This window comes from Cygnus atratus, chromosome 9 (genome assembly GCF_013377495.2).
Source record: "Cygnus atratus isolate AKBS03 ecotype Queensland, Australia chromosome 9, CAtr_DNAZoo_HiC_assembly, whole genome shotgun sequence".
NCBI classification, from domain to species: domain Eukaryota; kingdom Metazoa; phylum Chordata; class Aves; order Anseriformes; family Anatidae; genus Cygnus; species Cygnus atratus.
The window spans coordinates 23,063,453-23,091,370 of record NC_066370.1 but is presented as its reverse complement, the minus strand read 5'-3'; the positions used below and the strand labels follow the sequence as shown (position 1 = coordinate 23,091,370).

At 36.8% G+C, this 27,918-nt stretch overlaps 1 protein-coding gene across 1 annotated transcript; it reads right to left on the bottom strand.

Moving 5' to 3' along the window:
* BCHE (butyrylcholinesterase) lies at positions 1 to 27,918 on the bottom strand. Its single transcript, XM_035557150.1, is given in 5 exon segments — positions 1 to 388; positions 6,799 to 6,828; positions 6,831 to 6,905; positions 6,908 to 6,963; positions 26,402 to 27,918. Coding segments are annotated over 5 exon segments (1,806 nt in total). The 3' UTR covers positions 1 to 260.

Genomic DNA, 27,918 nt, shown 5'->3' with positions numbered 1-27,918 from the left:
TTTATATGTACATCATTAATCTTCAGACTTTAATCTCTATAGTCCTATTTAACACACCGAAGCTTCAAAGGGTACAGATGCCTTATATTGTTTATTGAGATATGAGATAAAATATAAATGAAAGATCTGGGGAATCAAAATTATATCCATAACGTTTTTTTCAGTCTGCATAACATATTTAATGCTAGATGTGTTAGAAAGCTACCTGTATACTTGCCTTGATGAACAGTAATACGGAAATACTGGAAAGGGTAAACATATTAATTAGAGCCTGCACATCTCTCCTTCTTGCTGGTGTAATCATTAAATTGATTTTTCCAGTCTGACATGTAATTGTTCCAGCGATGGAATCCTGCTTTCCACTCTCGTTCTGCTTCATCAATATTTCCTGTAAAACATGAAATGGGTTACATTAATCTAAATTTGAATCTCTTTATATGTTAATTGAAAAATAATTTTGATTATCAGTGTCACTTGCTCTAAATATATTATAGGATGGTCTTTTGTCTCTTTTTCTCAAGCCTGGAATGACAGAAATTCAGTGACTAGCACTTTATCTTTAGATCAGGAAGGAAGGACTGCAAAGACATCATTCAGGCACACTTCTGGTAATAAAGGTGTTTATGTACGGGGTTGTTGCTTCTGGATAATATTCTGTCCATCAAACTTGGCATTTTAAAGCTACTTTTTTTTTCTTTTTTTAATTCTCAAAGTATTACTTTGGTTCAATACACTCCACAGTGAAGCCTACATACTCCCAAAAGTATGTGATATGCAAACTGAGATAGGTACTTGCAAAGATACATTGAAACCACAGCTTTGTTGAAGGCAATAACATTATTGCCATTAGTTTCAATGGATTACAATGGATGGCCAGGATTTCACCATACTTTGAAATAAATCTGCATGTTCAATGTGTAAAAGACACAAGTTTGGAGAAGGACACTGTAAGATATGCATAATGTCAATGTGAAATTTTCTTTTTTCTTTTTCATTCTAGCCCATATAAAGCATTTGCTGACTAATCCTGTGTCCCAAGGCAATATTTATTGCCAAATTTGTTACAGCCTTCAGAGCAGAGGGAGAGGATGAGAAGAATAATAAAAATATATCATTTTGCAAGGTTTCCAGAGTATCTTATGGAGAAGGATCACTTCCTCCAGTCCCAGAAGGTAATTAACCCTAGAGAGGAATGAAGTGACCTTGCAGGAACAACACATACAACTACTAAAGGAAAGATAAAACATACAGGGTCCATTACATGCTGTAAGTTATTATTTTGGGTCAGTTGCAGGCTTTTTCTTAAAGTTTAGAAACCATTTATGATCTATGATTGCCTTTATTCATTTTGCACCTAATTATCTCAGTATCCCATATTGACATAGCTTGCTTCCAAAAAAATGTGGTAATTGTGTTCATGAGATAACAGTTCCGTGGTTTCTTTATGCTCTTTTGACTTTATGTTCTTCTGCTGCAATAGAGCATAGGCCCTTTTCCACCATAAAAACACCCTTTCCCCCCCTTTTTTATGATCTGCCAGCACTGCAAGTTTAGCTGGTTATGTGAAAATGAAATACTTTTGTGTTTTATACATCAGTAGAGAAAATATTCTGGAAAGAGAGTTAACAGATTCAGAGATTTAGTTTGGAGAAGCATCCAGTAATTTGGTTGCTTATCTGCAGTTCAGCTCAACATTTCCAAACCTTTTTGGTCTGGAAATCCAGATGGCAATTTAATGAGACTTTGAAATGAGATTTACATTACTTTGTTCCAGTGAGGCCAGAAATAAAACCAAGATACTTTTTCTTGGGGTGGTTCTGTACATCTTTTCGTAGCCAGAAGTGAAATTGTGAAGAACAAACATAGGAAGAAATATTAAAAAGTTAACCAAATTCCTCTCAGTTCAAAGAAGTAAATAAGCTTGGCTATATCAGAGTTCAAAGAAAACTTCAGATCATTTTTAAATTTTTTTTTTCTGCTGGCCATAGTTGTGATTAACTCAAAGAGCATTTGTAAATGTTGGTAACAATAAAAGCATGTTTTGATTACTAAACTATGCAGATGTGATTCACAGAACTATAGGGAGAAGATATCTACGTCATTTTACTTTCCTGACCCTAGGAACTCATCTTTGCACATTTCTCAATTTAAAGAATTATCCAGGGTCTTAGAGCCAAATTTTCACTACATATATCAGATGGATTGGTAGTTTGATGTATGAACCATTACTGGTATTACTTGGAGAAAAGTACCTAAACCTTATTTATTGTCTTATTCTGTATTATGGATTCCCAGTTTTATTTATACAGGCAAAGCTTCCACTTATGAATTCAAAAAAACTGTTCCTTCTTTAATTATTCAGGTTTAGATGTGTTTGAAGTCTTAATGTGCAGAAAGTGTTTCTGCCCAAAGACGTTAGAAACTGGAATAGCTCTATCATACACACATCTTCAATTAAAAGTCACTGGTCTAGAGTGTAAGTTATGAGACATTTCAGTGCTTCTTGGTGAAGAAGCGAGGGAGCTAAAGAAAGCAGACAATGAGAAATTCAGACTAGCCACCATTATGAATCTAAAAGACAAAAAGGAGAAAGGAAAACACTGAAATAAGAACTTGGATTCCTATTTGCGTGCTTTTTTCAGTGATAAGATCCAAATTGAAGTCACAAGTCAATGCATCCCATTATCACTAACATCATCAATCTCTTTGAAGCAACCACCTATGACTTAGATGAGCTGACAGCTAGAAGGCAAGTAAAAAATAAAATAAAATAAAATAAAATAAAATAAAATAAAATAAAATATAAAATAAATAAAATAAAATAAAATAATAAAATAAAATAATAAAATAAAAAAGGATAAGAATTAGGGAATTCAACTTGACTGATGATTACAGTTCAGAGTAGTGAGTGCTGCAATACTCTGGTAGTCAGCTAATACTACAGTGAAGTTACATGCAGTCTTTAAGATAGTCCCAAACTTTATACTAATACCAATTAGCCTAACACAGAATGTAGTGAAGTTTACAAGGAGAAAAGGAGAGATTTCAGGAGGCAGTGAATCATACCTTAATGCTCAGAAAGGTCTCAGATTAACAGAACAAAAAAAAATAATCATAATAAAAAAATAAAAATAAATAAAATTTAAAATAAATAAAAATAAAAATAAAAAAAAATAAAAAAGAGGATTGTTTTTATTCTTCAGCAGTGTCAGCACAGACAGCTGGCATTTCTTTTCTTTCCACATAGGCATACAGCGCTCAGTTCAATGGCATTATAGCAGAGTTAAATTTATATCCATACCATCATTTGTTGCTCTGCTAGATACACCAATAAAGTGCTAATCTTGAATTTATTTTTGTAGTATTAACATTAAGCTTGGGACAAAGGCCATGTAGCTCTTATAATACAGTATAATTAATAAGGGATGACAAATAGGAATTATTTTTTTCTGTCCTCCTCAGCAGCTCATAGATGCTGGTATCTGCAAACTTCTTGATTCATTAGTGTGATAAACACTACAGGTTTATACTGTAGTCGCTCATGGTGACAGCTTCCACACAAGATTTCAGAAAGGAGAAAACAAATAGTATCTCTACTTCAGTATCTCTGTATTAAATGTTCTTTAATCACACACTCTGAATATAAATGTTTTTTGTTTTGTTTTGTTTTGTTTTGTTTTTAAATCAAAACATTATATTTGTATTTTGAAGGACTTCAACATTATCATCATCATCTTCTAAAAGGCAATAGCTCTACCTGGGAGGCAAAATATTGTAAGGACTCTTCTCCGTCTTATGACTCAGGATGCAAGATGCTGGAGCTAGAAAGAATTAAGATTATAGAGGTCCATAGATGGCTGCCATAGGCACACTGAGTAAGATTTTACTTTGTCAGTAGCTGCATTACTATTGGTGAGATTACTTTTGACTAATTCACTTTTCTGCATGCATAAAGAGTGCTGCACATAGCTCCATGGAAATAGAAAACTAATTGTGACGGTGGCTTTTCTAATTCATCACATTTTTAATAGTCTGAATACCCTGAGTGTTTAGGTCTATAGAATCCAGATGCTGTTGAGAGGATCATAGCAAATACAATGATTTGGATTATTACTAGTCAAGAGGTTGAACTTTTCTGTCTCCATATTTAAAATCTTTTCAGTTTATGTATTTTTTAATACAATGTATTTATATTAGCTACTTTGAAGTTTGATTTTTTTTCTAGAAGATATATAATGCAGTAATGCCAAATAAGATGGAAATTTATGTACTATATATATTAGACACTAAAATAGCAATGGAACACAAATGGAAGGCTTGGCTGCCTGCAGCTTTCTATAATTTAGACGAAACAGGTATATAAATAGGTAGGGCTCTGGATGCATTAAAGATTGTGTTAAGGAGGTAGAGTCTTACGTAGATGCTTTTATAATTAACATATGATTGCTCTAAAAGCTACTTAAGAGTCACTTACTGTTTACTGTCCCTCCAGTGTGTTTCTTTTAGAAGCAGTCATCAGAAACTGGTGTGGTGGTTGTCCCGGTGCTTGTGCCCTCGAATGAAACATTAAATGCTGGATGCTCCCGGCTTGTCTTTGGCTGACTGTGAATGGAGGGTATTCTAAGTGCGGTTAGCCCTTTTCAATAGGGTGGAAATTTGTGTAGCAATTGTGTCAACTTGGAACTCAGAGCCCACGTAAGGCATATCTAAGTATGGTTTGTCTGGGTTGTGATTCTTAACAAGCTTAACCTGAAACCACAGGTTTGGACTTGTGTCTTCAGTTATACTCTTTCACATTGAAATTGAAGGGGAAGACATTGAGAAATCTTCCAAAATCATACAAAATGTTCTAGAAATATAAAGGCTGGTATTATATGTGGCTGTTACTGTTAGTGTGTGTGGTTTTTATTTTTATTTTTTATTAATTTTCTCAGCTCACAACCCCATGACTTTTTCTTTTTTTTTTTTTTTTTTTGGGGGGGGGCATGGGGGTGGGAAGGAGGGATGGTATCAGGTTTTGTTGCTTGAGGAAAAGATCTAACCATAAAGATGGCTGGAACTAAATATTTTCCTCTCTTGTATATTTAAATGCTTCAGTCTTACAAGTCTGCCATGGGAGCAGGCTCGCTCAGATGCTGGAATACATTTGGACCTGGCCATGACATATGGAGAAGATACCGAAGGCACAGCACGGCTTGTGCAATGAGTTGCTCACTGACTAAGTGAGTGGTTCACCAGCAAGTGCCTCCGTATCAAACCCTGACCACTTGGATCAGTTAGAAATTCCCTTTCAATATCTGCAAAATAAGTCAGCTTGATTGCTTTCTTCAAGTCCTAAGTGATGTAGTCCTATTTTGTCTATCTGAACTCAGCTTGAACTACAGCTTTCAATAATGATGACATAAAATTTCCTTGCATCTTGTTTTCTGTCATCTTATATCATGTTAAAGTAACCCAGCTCATCTAAGAATATTTCTATAGAAGAAATGATAGAAGAGATAGTCCCTCAGAAGATAAAAAAATACTTGTATTTATGGCACTCACTGTCCTGTCAGTTCTTTTGAGCATAAAAGGAAATGCAAAATACTATTTCCATGAAGAAAATTATTACAATACAAAGTACTATATCATGATTGCAAGTAGAAACTTAAATGTTTCTTTGTCAGAATTATATGAGATTGTGTAGGAAACGTATAAAATATAAAACCACAGTATTTCTGCTACAATATTTCAAGGACTGATAGATGTAGATACATGACAAAACAGCAGTACTTAACCATACTCTTGTCTTATTTCTAGATTAGAATCCAAGCAAAATGATTCTTTCCTTTTTGCTAAGAATACACGTGGTTAATTAACCATGTAGATTTATGTTGTAAAATTACTGAATATGGTAGATAAAGTGATGTATTTATGTCTCCCAGCAGATCCAGTGTTGCTTCATCATCTCTCACACCACAGGATCATGCAAAACAATTCTGCTGTCCTGACAAGATGTGTTGAACTATGTCTGGTGATGTGCTCTTTTCTACTCTGGCGTGGAGCATTTGGTTATGCACAGTCCATTTTTAAGGCACACATTACTCAGTAGGGGTTCACAGCCAGATTAAAGAAATGTATAAAATTGTTCACTTCTCCTGGTTCAGCATAAAGGGATTGTCAGAAATGGAGAAACCTCCCTAAAATCCATCCATAATTTGGAATACCGTGATTTTAAAATCACAGAATAGGCTTTATAAATTATTCATTTCACCTCCTGATTTTTCTTCTCTTGATTTAATTTAGAAACATCTCTTGAATTGAGAGGGGATAAAATTTGAGCCATAACACAGTTATAGGCTCAAATTAGGAAGGAACAAATTATTTCAGAAAGAATCATCTGTGCACCATGAAAGTTTACATTTTTTTTAAGACTAACATTCAAATTGAATCTTACAGAAAGCTTGTAAATTACTAATTAACCTTTAAAAAGTGTATCGTATTTTTGAAGTGAGACTTTTTTACTCCAAACTACAGATTGCATTTCCAGAGCTGCAAAATCACTTTATAAAAGCAATTCCTGTTGAAGTCCAGAAGTACAAATGCTTAGTCTGTTTGGTGGGCTTTACAAAAACTGTGGCTTCAGGCTTCTCAAGAAAATCTATGTCATTGGAAGTTTTGTCCAACATCTGAAAATCTCATGGAAATAGAGCTACAAATAGAAATGTAAAGATTTAAACTGAACTACCACATTAATACCAAGTAGATGAGCCTTGTATAAAGCAGTTCAAATAAAAGTATCTACAAAACCATTTTTACCTGTCATTTCCAGAACTTTGGGAAAAAAATATTCCAGAATCGACACTGCTGAGAACGTAACTTTGTCAGCACCTCTGAAGCATCAGTATTTAATGTTAAATATTTTGTTCAGTACTGGTGAAGACTGGCCATCTTGTTCCATTAACCAGGGTCCCATTTGGATTTCTAAATGAGAAAGAGAAACATTTCATTTTGAATGAGAAATTATCACATCACATGAGGGTTTGTAGGTTGATTGGTTGGTTGGTTGGCTTTTAACTTAACAGTTATTTCAGCTTAGCTATGTTAGCTTGGAATTACTGAAGTACACTTTTGTAAGTGACGGGAAAAAAAAAAAAAAGAAGAAGCAAAAATTGGTTTACGTTCATTAAATATATATATATATAAGTATTATGGTTTGTATTTTAAACGTTTTACCTAAGGAAAAAGTTAATAAACTACCATACACAAGCTACGCATGTTGAATTTGGAGATTCTCACAGAAGCTGTACATTACTGAGGGTGAGTTAAGAACAAATAAACTAGTTTGGGGGGGATGAATGATTCATGTTTTAGTTTCAGTGATGCTGATCACTTCAGATAGACAAACAGATTGGACTAGATGACTCAGATGAAAAATACAAGTAAAGGTGCGGAAGTGTCTAAGTTTTGGATCAGAGGTATCTATAGTGGAAGAGAAAAGAATTATTTCTCTTTAAGAAGGAACTGTTCCTCCCTGAAGTGCACTGAACTCCATTAGTGGAGTGCCAAACATGAACAATCTCAAATCTTCTGGAAACTGGGAAGAGTGACAGAGCACTTGGCTCTTTATAACACACACTCCGCACATTAAAGGATCACAGCTGTTAGTATTAAAATAGTTGTGATAAATATTTATAACACAATAGAATTCATAAGGTTGTAGGGACAGACTGATTAACATTCAAAGGGACAGACAGATCCAGTTTTTTCCTCCAAAAAGGACAACATGTAGCACCTATAGGATTTATCTGCATGACTAGAGAAAAAAAAAATGGTTTAAGTGTGTAGAAGAAGAACAAAATGAGGAATGTTGCGTTAGGGAACAAATGAGACAGAATATGATTTTTAGAAAAAGTGATCTGGGACTGTTTAAAAAATAAATCTATGTTAGCTCTGAAGAGGTTAGAAGACAAATTAAGCGTCTTATTTCAGTGCAAGCAGAACTCATTTTCTTTGCTAGAAGATGATATAGGGAATGGGTTTTAGAGCAGAACAACAGTAGTCAGTGATCTTTGGCAGGATAAATTAAGGAACAGTAGAAGCTGAGTTTATTTGGTTATTTCCATTTTGCTTTTCACCAAGAGTTCCTAGAAGGCAGCGGTCAGACAGGAGTCCAATATGTGTGAAGCCCACTTGAGAGATGCTTGCCAAGAATGGGAACAAGGTACTGGGCATAGGTGGGAGCAGTCAGAGCACAAGATTCAGCCACTGAAATAATATGGACACGTCTCAGAATGAGTCAAATATTTGGCCCATATTTTAGCATTCTGCTTTACTCCCATGTTTTAGCATTCTGCTTTACTCCAGATTCCTTAGCATCAGGTATCCGCCACTTACAGAAACATCATCTTAGAGTATGAGATTTAGCATGCCATTTCCCGATTGGCTCACTTCTTTACTGATTTTTCTTTACTAATTTTGTTCTGATTAGCTTATGGAACCCTTTTTAACTGCACATTTATTTGTGGCTCACGAGAACGATGACTTAAACAGAGCTGACTTGCACTTCAGTTCAAGATCAGAATGCTAATGGTGCTGTCAGAATTCATTTAACAGCTTTTATGCTATGAAATAAATCATGACATTCCACATTGTAATTTACAGGTGTGTGGGGGATTATACAATGGCTACAGATGTATTTTACTAAAAATTATTGAAAGAAATATGAGAGCATTTTGAAATACGTGAACCTGCTGGTTATGACATTCTGTCTGCATTTCCAGAATGCTTACTGTTCAAAGAAATGTCCAGTAATTTTCTTCTTAGCTGAAAATTTCCAGAGTTAAAAAGTGGTTCTCATATATAGCAAAGCAGAGATATCACAGGAGTATAATTTTTAATTGATAAGAACAAGTTATGGTTATAACCTCATTGTCCTATCACAATTACTTCTAATTCCTTCTTGCTAATAACTTCGTGATGAGAATTGCAGTGCACAGAAAAAAAAAAAAAAAAGAAAAAAAAAAGTAAAATTCAATGGTCTCTGGACCAAGCTCAAAGTTTTATCATGTTCTTTTTTTTATTATTTATTAAAAAAAAAAATATGTGAGAATATTCTCACCAAACAGAAAGGGACCCAATACACTGCACAACCCTACCTCTGAAATTGCATCATGCAGGGCTTGGGCTACACATCTTAGAATGGATCTTGTATATCTACTTCTTCAAACACTAATATCATTTCTTAGACTTCTGTCCCTATCTGTAAGCTCTAGTTAGGGAAGAGCTTCCTTTTGTTCAGAGAGAATGCAAGCTTCTTCACTGAATATTTTAGGAAGAAACTAGCTTATTATCTATACACCTTTTAATGTGTGCAGGAGTGAGTCTTGACACGATTAAGTGCAATTATTTGAATTGCTCCTAGAGAAGAGAAGAAGAAAAGAACAACCTTGTGTTTAAACTTTGATGTAAACAGAATTTGTTTCAATATTTCTGCTATTCTTTCTTCTTTACATGTGCCCTGAAGTTGTAGGCTGGACTTTCTCTACTTTCTGACAGTGGTACAGCAGTTCACTCAGTTATTTCACTAAGGCAGCCAAACTTCTTTTCTCATTAACTTGAAAAACAGAGTACTTTGGGGGCTCAATCTCCACTAAAGTTGTTGTCATGTACTACCTTCACACATACACATGCTCCCACTGAATTTCGTGAGCCTTATTTTAATCCTCTGCTCAGTGGAATTTGCTTGTTATTGTTTACTGTTACTAAGATCATACTCTCCCTCTTTGGGTATTGTACAGCCATAACTGTCAATAACATTCGATTCTCAAGACTCATTCCTAGTAAACATTCGAGATTTGACATACCAGGAGTGAAGAGGGTTTCAGAGGAGCTTATTCACTGATCATTTCTGGATATTTTATGTTCTTCTTCAAAAACTTCAGAAAGAGAATGTTAATTTTGTGCAGATTGAATGCAATAACCTGAACAGAGTTCTGTTAATCATAATAAGCATACCTTCATTACCATTCTCATTAATATGATCAATATAGCCTGGAAAACAATACTACTTCATTGAATATTTATTAATATTCACAAATTAGGCAGAACATAATATTCATTTTTACAGATGGCTTTTCAAACACATACAGAAAAAATTAATTCAACACCTAACTATTTTTTTTTACTATTATTATTTTGTAAGCGCACATGATATAATGTCTCTGTAAAATACAGTTTTTATTTTGGGGAGTGAGCTTTGAATCGTTTTCACTCTGCTGTGGTATCACCATTTAACAGAGTTGTTCCTTTGTACTGTTACATTATATTTTGATATAGTCCATAAAGAAAAAAAAACAAAAAACAAAAAACAAAAACAGAACTCTGTGCTACCTCTTTTGGAAAATGGTTTAGGCATAATTTACCTTCTTAATGAGTGTTGTAAACACTAACCGCACCACATGCTAGCTTAGACTGTCCCAGGCTTTCACTCTATTCCTATTTGGCTGCTCTGTAAAAGGATCAGGTTAACACCTTGTGTGTTTCTCTAGAGAAAACAACAACAACAACTAAACAACAACAATGAAAACGTCCTTTTAGCTATCTAACACAGATGAATTATATCAACCCAACCTCACTAAGAGATTCAGAAGCTGAAACACAACTCTGCCTGCAGTCCCTGGTAGCCCCTTCCTCCAGATAGGCCTGCCTGGAAGACCACAGACAAACAAATACTGCTTCTGCCTGGCTGCAGCTGTTCATAGAGATATTGCTCCCTGAGAGGAAGCACATACTAATTTCCCCTGAGCAGCATGTTATTGCTCTTAATTGTCTCTTCAGTTGCCTCTGGCTTCCATCCGACCCTCTCTGAGATGAGCGCAGCAAGCTCGCTTGCCTCCAGTTCACCCCGTAGAGAATATCCCATTCCTCCCTGATCTGCAAAGCAGTGGGAAGGTGGCCTCTCCATGCACAGCTTACCTCTCTGCTGCTCTCATCAGAGCAGCAGCAACCACCCCAGCCAAAGACAGTGCACAGTGAGGCAATTTCTTCCTCGGTGCCTTCTGCAGGTTACCACCACACTGACATTCTGCTGGCATGTGTCTCGTTAGCTGAATAAACTGCCCGCTGAGATTAATGAAAGGTTATGATAATGCCGCTGCACCCTCTGCTTCCCCTGTGCAGTAAGAATTGAAATCAAATGGAGACCTGTTCCTGCTAGGTGCAACTTTATTGACTTCACTAGGGTTGTATCTGCTGACGCTCACTCTCAATTTTGCCCCCTTTTCTTTTAACAGTTGGTTTAAAAGGAGGAGAGAGTGAATGTGAATCATTTTTATTAGCTTTCATGGCTCCTTGCAGCTATCAGGCAATACTGGCAATCAGCTGTTTTTCATGGGATGCCGTTTTACACTGTGTTACCATGGGCACAAGATAACAGGGAGGGGGATCTGCCTCCCGGATAACTACGAATGCCACAGCAGCAGTAACCCTGACTCTCATGCATTTTCTACAGTGGTATAACAAAGTCTTTAAGAATTATGGAAACAGTCAGTTCAGCACCATGTAAGAAAAACACTGTCATTGTTTCACCTTGGGGCCGCTCTGGGAAGGGGGGATGCTTCTGCACATCTTTACTGCCAACAGAAGGAGCTGCTGAAAACTCGTGTGGAGGTACCCGAGGTAGCTTCTCAGCGGCCACATGTACAGCAACACAGACGAGGCAGCAGCATGGTTTCCACTCCTATATGCCCTTGTGCAGCAGCCCAGTATAGATATTAAACCTAATAGTAGTGAATGAAATTAATAATGTACTTTGAGCTTGCACTTGTAGAATTACATAACTAAAAGATTTTTCTGTACCATTGTAAATTGTGGTTGTGTTTTCTTCTAATGCATTTTCTGCCAGGTAAAGAGAAGTAAGATAGCACAGGGCAGAGAAATTTAAGGTACAAAATGAGTAAAAGGATAAGAAAACATCAACTGGGCTATAGTGTCAGCTGCTGATATCCATGAGTAGGAGGTGTGAAGCAAAGTCAAACTGTTTCTAACTGAAACAAGGTTCCCACCTAATAAGTGATATCACAGACTAAGCTGTAATGGCACCATGAGTAAACATATCCATTTGCTTTAATGAAATTATTGGTAGACTTTTTAAAAATGATAGGGTGGGAAGTGCTCCCGGATAAGATCACCGTGAGATAGGTCCCCACCAAAGCTCTGGCCTCCAACTCATTGCTCTTCCAAGGGATGGGCTATGGCAAACATTTTACTCTTTCTGTAACAGGGACAAAGCCTGAGTCCCTCCTCCCAATGCCTCAGTCAAGGAGTGATCTCATTGAGGATATGGTACATTTTGAAGAAAGGCCATGAGATTTGTATCCTAAAAATATATCTTAGTTTTACAACTGATTTATTAATGGCTATGCTGTGTAGAACTCCTCCATTAATCATGTTGGCACTAAACAAAGCACCCAAATACCTTTCAGTACCTAGCATTTGAAACAAATAGATGACTTTTTTTTTTTTTTCCCTCCATCCTGGAAGAGAACATGTTGTTGTTTTCCTTCCTTTCACTCTTTTTCACTCCTAATTAGCTGGCAAGCAGCAGAGGTGCACCAGGCGTGCCGGGCTGCCCACGTGCTCCTGGAGTTCAGGGTCAAGGGGCAGGAAGTGTTTGCAGTATTAGTCAGGCAAATGTCTCCAGATATCTCACATAATTTCCAAAGGCCATAATGCATGATATTTATACCTGTGTTCATTTTCTTGTCACAACACAACCCCTGCCAGGTTAACAGCAACTCTGGGTGGTGGTGCGGTCCCCAGGGGGGTGGTGGTGGAATAGTCTGTGTAAGGCCTTTCTCCTGACCTGCGCTGGGAGTTTAACAGATACTTTCCAGCCCAGTCTTATTAAAAAGAAGAGCAGCTTACTGTTAAGTACTTGTTGAATCTTCTCAAACCTTCAAACAATTTGGCTTAACGCCAGTGTCTTCATACCATGCTGTTAAGTTTCAGATGGCTCGCTGTTAACTAGACACCAGAGAGGGCCACAGCGTTGAAAACTCAAAATCTTTAAACTGAGGAGCAGGCCTAGCTATTGTAACAAAGAAAATGAACCTGTGCTGGAGACTATTCTTAGAGAGGTTAGCATGGGAAAGGATAAAAAGCATCTGTAACACCCGTAAAAAAAATTCTAACTGTAAAAACATCCCCTGAAGCTCAAACTGTTGCATAAACTTTCCATTCAGCAATGGAAGGCTATATAAATCCAAAAGGCTCTCACTGCGTGAATACGTAGATTGCATCTGATACAAATATCACCACCAATTGGGGCCACATATGTGTGATTCAGTATAATGAATTTACTCTCAGATTTTTTAAATTCAGACAGTTATTCAGAACATTTTCCCAAGTCAGCTAATCATTTACCCTCCACTAAGAGGACTTGATGGAGTCCGTGGACAAAATCTCAGTATTATGCCAAAATATTTTACATTAAAATATACACTTTGGGGCTTTCTGCTATTAGAAACTGCAAAGCAAAGACAAGACGACAGAGGCACTTTCCTGTTCATTATCTAAAGTTTACAGATTGGGTCATTTGCAATAACAAGCCAAGGGGAAGTGCCACTCCTAAATAAGTGAGTTGGAAAGCTGATGTTATCACCTCACAAATACACACATTAGTTTTGATGTTGTTTGGTACTGTTGATCCATAATACTGCATAACAACTTACCTTGCTAGTTTTTATTTAATTGACGCAGCTCTCCAGGGTATTCCTTAATATCAGCTAATCACTAACCATCCTATCTATTGAACTGATGGAACATCTGCAAATGTCCTGCCATGCTTAATATTTTATTTTTAAATATCCTCTTAAGGTCTTTATCCTTTTAGACTAATGGGAAAGACAACAGTTATCTAATCTATCAGCTGAAAGGTCTGAGTGGTGCCATTTATAATAACCAAGCTCTAAAAACTACCATACTGAAAGGTGACAACTCCGACAGGGCTATTGTCAGCCTGTGGAATACTGGGTGATTGGAAAGCATTCACGATTATCTGTTTTATACACTAAGCTTCTTTGCAGCCTCATAGCCTCAGCAATCTCAAGATGTCAGGCCTGTGCTCCTCTGGCAGTATGAAGAATAGGGGAGTTTGGAAAATAAATAAATCCTGATTGTGTTTTAAAACATTGATTTGTTTATTAGAATTTAATCCTTGCAAGAAAATAGTAACCAGCTTCTGAAAATCTGTAGTAATTAAAACTTTATTATTTAATAGTTCCTTAATGTTGCATGAAAATCATTTGTCCCGATTATGTGATCGTTGAGCCCTACTCAGATTCCCACGGTACTGAATGAAAGGAGTCCGATGATTAAGTACTACAAATTTGAGAGAGGTTGTGGGGTTGAATCCTTCAAATTGCTTTTCTCAAGCAGTTGTTTATGGAAAGTTCATTATTTTTGTTGTTCTCAGCTCTCACTCACAGATTACAAACATGAGTTCATTATCTAGTGACTATGAAGTGCCTCTGAGTCACAGCAAAAGGAAACTGCTTTGCAAGTAATATTGAAGATAAACATTATTTCTTCTGCTGATCCTTGAAGAAACCTGTAGAATCCAGCTGGCATGCTTTTTAACTGGCAGAAATTGGAGAAGACCTTTGCAGCTAGGCTTTCTTACATCTTCACAGGCTAAATAAAGCTCAGGATATTCCTTCCAGATTCCAGCTTGGTGACAGCCGTGGTGTGTTTAAATCTTAAACTATAATTTGTCCTGGTATGCATTATTACAGATGATATCGGTTTCAGGAAATGAAGCAACAAGCTGTTGCTTCTTTTTTGGTTTTATTGTGTTCTGCTCAAAACAGACTCATGAAGCACCCATCCAGTTAAAATGCTTCTTGCTTGTGCATGTCTTCATGCTTATTTGTGAATTCCTGCTATATATAAAGGATTGACAAGGAAGGAAGGTCTTGAGATATTGGCCATAGATGATATAGTATTTGAGACATTTGGATCCGGGATCTTCTGTCTTAGCTCTTTGGGCACGCTGGCAATGCATTTAGGAGCTCAGTCCCTCAAATCCCTGGCTCCAGGATTGGACTCTGCTCTGGTATCAGCAGTAATAATAAGCCAGGTCAGCCGAGCCAGAGTTAATGAGCCCTTCAGACACCAGCAGAGTATTTCCAACCTCCTGGGCCCACGCTAGCACCCCTGCATGTAGGTCTCCTGCATTGTGAAAATGTTCCAGCAAAGCTTGGTGCTATTTCAGGAACCCCTGCCCCAAACTCTGCTATCTTTATAGCATGTGATGAGATGTAATTATTATACAAGGTCTGGAAGAGCAGTTCCAATGTTCTGCCTAAGAGTTATCAGTGTTAGAAACTTGAAAGTGAGGTAAAATGTCCTTTTCTGAGCAACTGTGAAGATAAACCTGAACAGATATTCCTCTAAATTTAGCTTGAATCATACTGATTTAAATGAGCAGACTGTTGTCCTGATATCCTCTGAGTCCCTCTGAGTGAGAGCTGTCAGTCCTGTGTCTCCTGGCTTCTCAGCAAGTCTCTACTACAGTCCTAAACCCCTGACGCTCAGAGACCCCACAGTATCTTGGATGGTATATCCCAAATGCATGCATGTTCTCCAGAGTTTTAAAGAGGGTGTAAAGAAGAGATTGAGACCATGTTGAGAGCATTATTTCAGGCCAAAGGAAAGAAAGCCTGGAAATGACCACAGAATAATCTTCAATGTAGTTGCATGATGTCAGGAAGAAAAAAATATTTGAAGTTGAATTGAGTTCAGGAAAATGGATGAAATCTTGGAATTAATGTGGAAATAGTTTTAAAACACAGAAAGCATGGTTTATTCTGACTTTTAATAAATATTTATCACTCACTCTAGCTAACAGTCCCACTAAGTTGTATGTGACAAGTACCTAACACAACATACCTACATCATCTAAGTGTAGTCCTTTATACTTCTTCGGTTATATATTGAGATAAAGCAGTAAAGATTTTTTCAGAAGTATTTTATTACTTGTGTTTAACATGCCTTGCATCTGATTTGTTATTTTGGATGGTGTTTGAAGACCAGTTCAACACTTTTCAAGGTGAATCGGTAACTTAGGGGCTGACCCAAATCCACATAAATGGAAGAGATTTATTTTCAGAAAGCTCTGGATCAGGTCCCAGTAGGAGAAATACCTGCAGTTCTTTACAAAAGAAGCTTCTCTCGTTCTGGATAGGGTTTACTATGATGATTTCCTACCTTCTCCAGGACTCCAGGTTCTAGAGTGAATATTCACAGTTCATGTTTATGTCATTTTTGAATAGACATGAAAGGTCCCACTATGACTTCAGCCTTTTTCATTCTAAAGGAAAATTTAAAACTTTTTTTTTTTCTTTAATGTTCCTGCAAAGTATTTTCTAAGACCTTTATGACCTTTCCTACAATATCAATTTCAGCTTTCACGGACCACTTTTCAAATATGCTATTTTTTTATACTCTTGGCTACAGCAGGGACTCAGATGAAACAATAGTTTTTAGTCTTACTTGTAGAAGTTGAAGAGGAGGGCTATTTGGAAATGGAAGAATGTGCTGAACCCTACTGGGACTTTGAAGAAGGAAGTCATTTCCACCGAAGGTAAATAAAAGAATAAGTAGACAGAAATGAACATGGCACTTGCCCTTTTAGTTGTCCACTGAAACTGGTATATCTCCTGTACACCCTCACTTCTGCTTCTCATGGCCTGGGAAAACTTGAACTTACATAGTATTTTAACCAGAATTGCTCACAGGGACAAATCTAAAGAAACTGCATAAAAGGAGAGAAAAATGTTTTTATTTCCATAGAACTATTAATACTGTGTTTAAAATTCCCAGTGGCTTTGGTAAAATTTGTCAGCCCCTTTGGTTGTAAGGAAGAGTAAATGCTGTACTTATATGTATATGATTGCTGTTTCCATCTCTCACTCTCCTTGCCATTAATAGAGTTCATTCCCAAACACATGGAAATTGTTAGATAAACGGACTTGATGCTTTTCTTATCTCTAAAGACTACATTTTCAATACAGGCTGTGTAGTGGATGTTATTCTACAATATAATATTTGAGATCTGTTTTCAATTGTAATTGCCTTAATCATGATTTCTTTTCAAGATGGATACTCCACATAGCCCCGAACCAAGTAAAATCGTCTAGATTCATTGTGTCCTGATGGACTTGATCATAGTAACATTTTTCTTGATATTTTCCACTACTGCCACTACTTTATTTCTGTAAATGGTAGGAAAAGCATAAGTCACAAACTTCAACTGCCATGAAATCTGGGTCAAATTGAAGAGTGCTATATATGAAACCTTCAGGCAATTTTCAGTAGCATGTATATGTGTTCTTGCTTCACCTGAAACTGAACTACTGATACTTCATGATGGAAAATGTAAATAAGAAGTAATAGTATTCATAAGTCCACCATTAGGAAACTTAAGAATAAAATAGAAAAATATATGATAAAATTATTTTCTTATCTGTTATAAATTTGCTGTAGATTTGACAACTACACATTGAGATATGTATCTTTTTACATTCAACACATTCATATTATGTCCCAGCATTATAACATCCTCTGAATCTGATTTAAACTACATCCTGGCACCAAATGGGAGATCTCCAAATAGAAAATTTTGGATTGAGAATCATGAAAGTCACGATCTCAAAAAGAAATAGTATGTGAAGAGGGGAGGATATCTGATAATTAAAGTTCTTCTCTTTAAAATCGAGGGCGCTTTTGTGGAATTATAGTATTCACACTACTTCATACCTAGGAAAAAAAAAAAGTAACTTTTTAAACCTCTAAGAATTTCCAATTACATAGAAAATTCACTTGTTCCTTGAGAAAACCACAGTGAATACCATTCATGAGAGACAGATACTTAACATTTCATTAGTTAAAATAAAAATCACATAACAGCAGCTCCAAAAGGGAAAAATAATAATAATAAATAAAATAAAATAAAATAAAATAAAATAAAATAAAATAAAATAAAATAAAATAAAATAAAATCTCTCTGGTGTAAATTTGAGGCAACACTCCTTGGAGTTTGTATTGTGTGAAGATAGGAACTTGTTTTGTGTTCCCTCATAGAAAGGTAGAGAATACAGATGTAGGCCAGGGATGTCTGGGAAGGAAGATGATGGCAGCAGATTTAATTTTACATCTGTACTAGCATATAATTGTGTAACATCACTAACTGTGAGCATGAAATGTCTGATTTCTACTTATGCAGCTTCTAGAACTGTGGGGAGGGAAGATCACAAATCCTGTGACTAAATTGCTAACTACATTTACCCACAACTGACTATTCTTGCAGTTGATCGAAAAAAAATTAAACATTATATCGAGCTACCTTTGAAAATATGGTGTTAGGTAACCTCTGCTGCTCCTCATTTCCTCTTTTCTCCCCTTTGCCACTTCCCTGAAACAAGCCAATCTCTTGTGTTGGGTAGTAAATTAAAATTTGTACTGAAAGGTTTCCATTCCTCATGTGAAATTCCTCAGTAGGACTTCAGATTAATGTTCCAGAGCCACTTGGAAAAATGGGGTTTGCAGACCTTTCAAACTTCAATTTCTGTCTTTTGGTGATGAAACAAGGACTAAGCTGTAGAAAAGCAGCACAGAAAAAGTGTTCTAAAAAGAGGGTTAACTATGGGTGAACGCTAATTAGAACTTCACAGTGACTTCTGCAATCATTCAATTATGTGTACACGGTTATGATTTAGGGAAAGTAATCCCTAATCCTAAATAATCTCTGAAGTGTATTGCTTTGTGTCTTTCTTTGTTCACCTAGCCTCTTGCATCCGTTAGCATTTCCCTTTCTTGTTTTCCCATCTTCTTCACTTATATATTTTCCAACAAATGCTAAACAATTTCCACCCAGGCTTTTTATTTCCAACCCCAAATTGAGGGTAGAAAGCATGCCATAATTTTATTCTAACCCTTAGCATAGTCGTACCTCTTCATCCCTCTCCCTTCCCCAAAAATATTCGTGGTAGGCTTCCTGCAGAGTTTGGGGCACAACAGAGAAGCAGGTCTGGTACAGGTTCTTCTACCTATCTCTTTGTCACGAGAGTAGGAAAAAGCCACATCTGAGATGTTTCCCTCTCTTCTTGTTCAGGGTCAGCCAAAGGCAGCCTAGCTCTACAAAAGCCCACCTCAAAGAGATCCCCATTATCATTTCTTCTCTTCTGCCTGTATGTTCATGTTGGCGTGTCTCTGCCCATGTCTCCAGACACAGGATGTTCACCTTCTTCAGTCTCAGAACTGTGGATAGCACTGGTGGTTTTGATCCTGCAAACCTTGTCAGTATTTAAAAAGTATCTGCTGTCTTTTCAAGCTGTGATTTCCACTTTGGTAACTGAGCACATGCCGAAACTGATTTATTGCCCCTGCAATTTATCTTTGAGTTAGAGAGCTACGTTAGTAATCATTTTAGGAGTCTCAGATACACAAAGGTATTCAGCTGGATAAGTCCCAATGAAGTCATCCTAAAAAAGAACTATACTAATATAGCTTTTAATACAAAGCAAAAAAAATCTTATAGCAGCAGATTATTATTTTTTTTTTTTAATTGAAATCCACTGATTTAATCATGAGGCTTTTTAGGCCATCCATCATCAGGAAGAGATTCTTTACCTACTGCTCCATTCCTGACAATTGCATTAGAGCTTACCCTTTTCTATAATGAATTGCCAGTGCTATATCCAAGGCAAAGCTTTGCACTATAGTTTTAGGTTTTAGTTTTATGTCTCATTCAATTACTCCTACAATATTTGGACATTTCCTTAATAGACGTTCTCATCTCATGTTTGAAAATAATGATTTGACTCTCTTTTGTAGAGAACAAAATCTGTATGGATGGAATTGCATTTGCTGCACATATGGAAAGCAACAAGACATCTTTGTGTAATTTTGCAATATTTGCAATAATACTAAACCAATCTAAACAATTTGTATCCCAGGCCTATTTTCAAAAGATGATTGAATCAAATATTCCTGTTTTCAGTTTTGAAATTCGATGACAGCTTGTCAGCTTGCAAGCCAGAAACTGAGATGAGTACCAAAAGTGAGTCTCTAGTTACTGATTTTTTCCATGATGCACTATTTCCAAATGTATTGTGTTGCTTGTTTCCATTACTGCTTCTGAATATAACAAATATATATGGACACTGGAAAAGTGATGAGTCATTTTTAGAACTCAAAAAATGAAAGTGAAGGTAGAGAAACAGATACAGAAAAACAGGAACTTTCCTAAAGTTTGACCATTTTTTTGTTCATGAATACAATTTCCACAATTTTTCATGGCTCAGAAATGATTCCATGAAAGAGTGTGAGAATGCATGTGCTCTTTTGGGTCAAAATAACAGCTTTGCTTTTCCCTAACACAGGGAAGGTAAGACCTTTCTTTCCATATCTTTTTTCATATTTTTAGAAACCCTCCTCATGCCTTGTTTATACTCCTTCAGCTTTTACCTCACACCCAGAAGTCTTCTTATTAACCTGATCCAGTCAAATCACTCATTAAGATGACAAGTGATTTATTCTAGATGACTGTGAGATGTCAGAAGCAGAAGCCTCAGGGAAACTCTCCTCTTGGTCCTGCTGAGCTTCAGCATTCGTCTCTCTGAGGAACCTGTGAGGATCAGCACCAGGTCTCAGCCTGTTTCCCTGTAAATGTAGGCTAGTCTCAAAAAGAGATACAACCCACAGTAAATTTCTTATAAAATGGCTTGGTAGTAAGTAAACCATCCTAGTTATTGAAGTATTAGAAAATTAAGTGGTTGGATGGTTTATATTATCTTTTTTTTTTCCAGTATATTCTTTCCTTTCCATACATAGATGATATAGGTCCCCAGTTCAGTCTCTCGTCTGGACTCTCTATGAGGCTGTTGCTTTTGTTCTCACTGTTCTGAAACTACTATCTATAAACATGTTGTGATAAGTTGGTAACAAAAGCACTGAAATTTAGTATATGTCTACCAGTGGAACATCAGGGAAAGGCAATAATAACTAGGCAAAGTGCTTCAGAGCTTTAGTGGGACAATCAAAGCCTCACAAATTCCCCTAAAACATAGGAGGAAATATTTCAAAGGCTTCACTTTAGAGAAAAAGCTGCAAAGATTTGTTTCAGCAGTTGTAAAACTGGCAGTGAGACAAGTTTTGCCAGTTTCCTTTTATCTGAAACATTTTTCACAAAGCCTTAAAAATATTATCTCTGTATGTTCCACTACATTCTTATATGTTTTCATCTCATCTGATTTGTCTATCTCCTTGTCAGTTTACGTCACTCATATCTAAAAAATACAGTTACCAAATCTAATGAATAAAGTAATGCAAAAGGCATAACCTAGCAACCACTGATTTGGGATGCCATATATTTTTTCCTGATAAATAAAACTTCCTCTTTCTAGAGTTAGCAGAGCATTCTGCTGTTTATGATTGATAGTACCTGTTAGTGTCACTTGCTTACTTTCAAAAGCTTTCTCAACAACATCAAAAATGCAGCAGAGAATTTTAAAAGTACTTAAAAAGATATTTTAAAATTATTTCTATCACCATGGACTTCACTTAAAATAAAGTGTGCTGGAAAACATTCAGAAGGTCACTGAAAACTAAAAATATTTTTTAAATGAACTTTACCTATATTCAAACATAATTATACTGAGCCTGATTCACCCCCTTCCATATAATGTTAATATCACACTTTGGTTTACAGTTGAATAAAATTCAGCCACATTTCTTTGCTATCACCAATATTCAGTTTGGTGATAGCTGGAATTCTATCAAATGTTTTAAGACTAGTAAACGATGTTCAACTGCCACTGGTCTTAAAACAAGAATCAGATAAGGAGTTCTTAGGTCAGGGTAAATGGAATAATCTTAAGTCAAAATTTAAATCAAGGAGCTCAATTTCGGAATCTGTTCTTTCTCATAATACAAATATTTTATTATATTTGATTTATTGAGAAAGCACCAGCAATAACCCTCTTTCCTCCCTCACTTCTCTGAGATTTTTGAGGAAGCAATGACAGTCTTGTTCTCTCAATTCTCAAATATATGCCAAGAAAAAGTGTTTTACAAAATTATGGTAATAGCACTAGGAAAGTCTGGGATACTTGGTCAGAATGCTTGATAATGAAAGTTCAATCATTAAAAATTGTACTGATAATGAAGCAGCAGAATTGTCCAAGTAATGGAAAAGGAATTGCCTTGCTTGGAAGCTTTTGACTTCCAGTCCCAGTGATTTATTGGCAGTTTGGTAATCACTGACTTTCTCTGCATTTTAAGGGACATCTGCATCCACCCTAAGACTGGAAGATGCAAGAGTCCAGCTGCCAGTAGACTTCAAATAGCAGTATGCTGGAGAGGCTGGGAATGCCCAGGACTGGAAGGCAGAGGCACTTTAACCCGACCAGGAAGGGTAGTAACTGGCTGCACCTTTCATGGAATAAAAGACTGATTACTGGAGCCAGGCTCTTCTAAACACTGTGAATCAGAGCACGGTATTTTTCTCCACATGCAGCACATACTTGCAGAGTCTAAAAGCTAATCTGTACCACTGATTACTTAGACCTGCTCTTGAAATAAATCATAAGCATATTTCTGAGAGGAAGAGATGCTGTGAGTGTAGAACTGGAGGGGAAGTTACCCACAAAGCCAGTCCACTTAGCCACAGCTCCCCAGGGGTTGCCCACCTGTGTCCTGTGGTCTACCTGCCAGCATCAGGGTTAGCAGTCGTTGGAAATAATCCAAAGGGCTGATCCTAAACATCACTACCCGGAATATTATGGGCCTCCCAGTCTGTCCTTTCTTCAAGCTACTCCATGTTAATTGTCAGACCCACAAGGAAATTTGCCTTTTTTTTTTTTTTTTCATCTCAAATGATGTGCTCTCTAGTAACTGTATTTATGTAGGTAAATATCACTGCCTGTTTCTTTTTTTGCAGTAACAGAAGTAGTTACTATATCCATAGTTCCCAAGCCAAATAGTGTCTTATTGTCAGTGAAGGATACTTCAGCAAGGCCTCCACAGATATTACAGAACACATAAATATACAGCAGATTCCTAAAATTGCCACTATTCCCTTGGGTGCTGAATGAAGATATTGGTGTAAAACTCCCACATCTAACTTCAAGCCACATGGGTGAGATGTCTTTTCCCATTTCCTACTCAACTGTCTGCATTCCCCATTCATATTAGGTATTTCTAAGAAACTGAAAGTGTTCCTGCAGAGCATTTGGACCTTTGACTTTTCATATGACCATTTTTAATCCATTTTTAATCCAACAATAGGCTATTACTTTTGGCATTATTAACATTATTTTTTAAATTATTTCCCCACTACTTGTACACTATGAATATAGAATCTGTGGTCTGGATGATGAGGAAAGTGGCACACAATGGGTTAATAGTGATCAGATCCTTTACTGGTAGGTAAATTGAGTGATTACATTGTTGATCATAATAGTGATGTTTTTGATACTTGTGGTGGAAGCAGAGGGAGGGATTATTTGCTGTTTGCTGTGGAAACCACTTGAAATTTGATCCGTAGGCTAATCTAATTATAGTGCAAATGATAATCAGACTAGATGACCAGACTGATGGTAAAATCAACTTAAACCTGAATGTATCTTATGTTGTCTAATTTTAGCCAGGGTGACAGGGACAGTATACTCTGTTTTGTACAGCAGGTAATTGAGATTTATATATATATAAATATATAGAGAGAAAATCCAGTGGGAGCAGTAGTTCACAGAGATGTAAATATAGTGTTGCAAAATCTTGCGTAGCCCTAAATTTCTCTTTTCCTGCTAATAACTAGTTCTGCTTAATGGAAAAGTCTGCAGTTTTTGGATGGGAGGTATAAGATGCTGATTGCAAAGTCGTATAGGCTGTAAAGCTGCAGCATGTTATAAGGAGCCTCCTCTCAGTTGGCTCTCTGCTGAGGGCGTAGTGACACCAGCCTCAAAGCAGTGTTGTCATAGCATGTCTTCATGATGCGGGAATTGTTAGCAAGTTTTGTCCTATCTCATTGTGCAGACATCATCTTGGGAATCTATCGCATGCATTTTTGGCATTGATAAATCAACCGCAGAGCTCATTTCCAAAATGCATGCCCCTGCTGAATGCTTGTCTCTGTGTTAGTCTTTCACTCTGAGTTGATACAGAGTGGTGCTATCAGGCTCCGAGTTAAGACAGAAGCAGGGAGAGCTCTTAGTTTCTTATTATTTTTATTTTATTTTATTAGAATAAAATCTGCATTAAAATATTATGCTTCTGATAAGTATAGTCATATGTATGGTCATTTTTCTGAGTTTTAAAATGCTGATCGCTTATGGTAAAAAAAAAAGGATATTATAAATCCAAGACATAAAAGGGACAGAATTTGTTAGTGTAACTAATAGATCTACATAAAAAATACTTTGAATAAAAAATCCCACATTCTCATAAGTAAATCTGTTAAAAAAAAAAAAAAAAAAAAAGGATGCACATAAAACTTAATTGTTAGTTCACCTCGGAGGATAACATAAAGGGGCTTTAACAGGCTGGTGCTGCAGCTCGGCTGCCCACAAGCTGGTGCCAGCCATGACATGCAGTGTGTTTTGGAGCCGAAGCAGAGCCACCACAGAAGTGGGGACCATAGGACTGGGGCAGATCAGTTAAACACCATGCACAGGCACACTGCAGCTCCTAGCATAACAGCATGGTCAAAGAAAATAGCATTTTCCTTGGAGGAGTAAACAGGGGAATATCAGGTTGAAATAGAGGACAGATGACACCTGTAATTAGGATTCTTTGGGGGATTACAGTGTTTAATTCTAACACAGAAAGTTCCAACGAGGTGTTGATGAATTACAGTTTCAGAGGAGATGCACAGTTATTACTTAAGGACTTTGAAAAATGCAGTATAGTGAAAGACTCAAGAGTATAACCTGTTTTGTTTAACAAGAAAAAGGATTAAGGGTTATTTGAATAGAGCCTAGAATTATCTCTGTATGGAACACAAATCACAATGTAAAGCTTAGAAACTGTCGAACAAAATATAGCATCTGGAAAATGGAGAAATAGAATAGGCATGTCCAGACCAGACACAAAACTTCTCTTTATAGCTGTAACTGGTTTAAGTATAATTAAGCATTAGAACAACCTACCAATATTTGTGCTGCAAATGCTATCACTGGAAATGTTTAAGTCCTACCTACGTTTTGGTTTATGTATGAGGTAGCATGGACTAAACAAGCACTGTGGCCTCTTCTGATTTCTAATCTCTTAATCTATTAAGAAAAATAATGAGATCCTGTTCCGAAGTTTATTTCAGTCTTTACAATGCTACATATCCTTCACAAGTCAAAAGAAAAGTCCACCACAGAAGTCAAAGCAATGCAGGATTTTAAAATTTAAGTTATATAAACATTTTAAAAGTATGAATTAAGTTTCTGATTCTGTATTTTCACAAATGCAGGTGTTTATACATATAATTAGGAGACAATACAAACTAAGCTTCTAAGAAAAGATAGCTGCCCATTGCATTAGGCTTGCAGCCTTAAGACTCTGTACATGGCAGTGGTAGCTGCTGTTTTTCTTACCACACTGAAATGTTTTCATTTCAAACTGAGTATTGCATCGAGAGAGCCCCACGATCTCTCCATGCAGAGCAAGGGCTGTCTCACTCTTCTCTTAGACACCAGATAAATAGACTGAATGAGGGGCTCTATTTAAACCATTTCAAATGTCCAAATGAACTATGTTTATTTGCTTCTTATGCAGGCTAAGGCATATTTCATTTAAAGATGAGCCTAATGGAAATAGCAAGTGATTTGTTTTTGGCTTCAGTGAAACTCCGGATTATACTTACAGTACATATGGGAACATAAGGCTTTGTGAAGAGAACATCCAGCAATCCAAATCATTTCATCATGTGAATAAAATATACCTCCACGTTATATACCTGCATGTTCTGAGCAAACTACATCTGAAAGCAACTTGGACTTTTTGCTCCTACTTGTATTTTTTGAGGTCTTCAGAATTCAAAATATTTTGTTTCTACAACTTGAAACCATTACCTTATTTGTACCAACTGCTGCCATGGCAAAAAAAAATGTTTTGTATTTATTTTCATAGGTGGATAAACATTGCTTTCTTAAGCTCACTCAATACAGTAAGCTACACGTCAACAGTTTATTTTACTAAGACGGTGCTTTTATCGGAACTAACGCAGGAATTATGGCTAGCTGAACAGTTAATCCTTTCTCATCATTCTCATCAGGCATCAAATCACTATCAAGACAATTAAGGTTTTTCTGTCTGTGAAATAAAAAAATATCTAACCATCTGAACCAAACAAACTTTACTACAGTAAACTTACCCAGTTTTCGCAAAACTTGCCCAATACCTCAACACGGACCGGCTTAAGATTTCTTCAGCTTTGGTGTAATTAACTCTTCTTTCTAGAGGCAATCCGAACACAAACTCAATCTCATAACCATGCATTACCCCCATCCACTCAGGCCAAGGGAGCTTTGAGGATCGATGTTCAAAAAAGTAAAAGAAGACATTGTGTCCTAGTTGTGCAAATTTTTTGGTGAACTCCACTGCAGGACATATGATATTGTAGTCCCCGATAACATCATCCATGGCATCACGGTAATGTTCTGGCTTTTGCTCATTTTCCCAATCTGTGTATTGAAAAATGATTGATTCTATTGCAAGTTGGCTTGCTTCTGGAAAGGACAGAGTTAAAGCTGCTTCAAATTCTGTTTTGTTTATCAAGCCATCACTGTCCTTGCTGAAGCCAGGGACTCCATATGCTAGAAAACTCGATCCTTCATCTTTATTAACACCAACCAAGATCTGTGTTTGTTTGAAAATGCCGTTTTCAATCAATGTTTCTGGCATGTCCAATAGAAAATCACCATCCACAGTTGGACAAAAATATATTTGTAAAAGAGGGGCATATTTTGTGACATAAACTTCATTCTCCAATATATCCTTTGGGTCCTTGTCTTGGAGGCAGAGAATTAGCTCTGTCTCATTGCTGGTGGGACACTGGAGTTGTTTAGCCAAAGCCACTGTTCTGTTCCTGGCCTCAGATGCTGTTATTGCAGCCCAAGGGGCATTTGCAGATCCACTTTGCATGATGGCTCTTGTGAATAAAGGATGGCTTTTAGGAGAAAGGATATGGTAACTTACAGAAGCCGAGCCAGCACTCTCTCCGAATATAGTCACACTTTTTGGATTGCCTCCAAAGGCTGCTATGTTCTCCTGGACCCATTGAAGTGCTAGTCTTTGGTCAAATAAACCTGCATTTCCAGGAACTTCCTGGTTTCCCGGCAAAGCCAAAAATCCTAATGCACCAGTCCTGTAGTTCATGGAAACTACAATAACTCTTTCTACCCTGGCTAGAAACTTGCCATCATAGACAGGTAGGGAAGTTGACCCAGACTCAAAGCCACCCCCATATATCCAAACCATGACAGTTGCATTCTTGGGTCTGGGAGAAGGAATCCATACATTAAGGTATAAGCAGTCTTCACTTAGGTTAGTTTTTGGATTCCACATCTCTGATCCAGGAAATCCAGGGTAAGTTGTATCTATAAGCTGATAACAGGAGTTCGCGTGTTTTGTGGCATCCCAAACATCTGACCACTTCTCATGAGGCTCTGGTTTTTGAAATCTCAGTCTACCAATGGGTGGCTTTCCATAAGGTATTCCAAGGAAGGCTGTCACAGTCCCCCCAAGCACCTGCAGGTTTGTCCCTCTTACTCTGCCATTCTTGGTTGTAATGATGTTATCTTCAGGCACTACTTTCCTGATGAACATATACAGGAGAAGAAGCCACATAAGAAATCTGGTATGGATACTTGTACCATTTACCCAAATCAT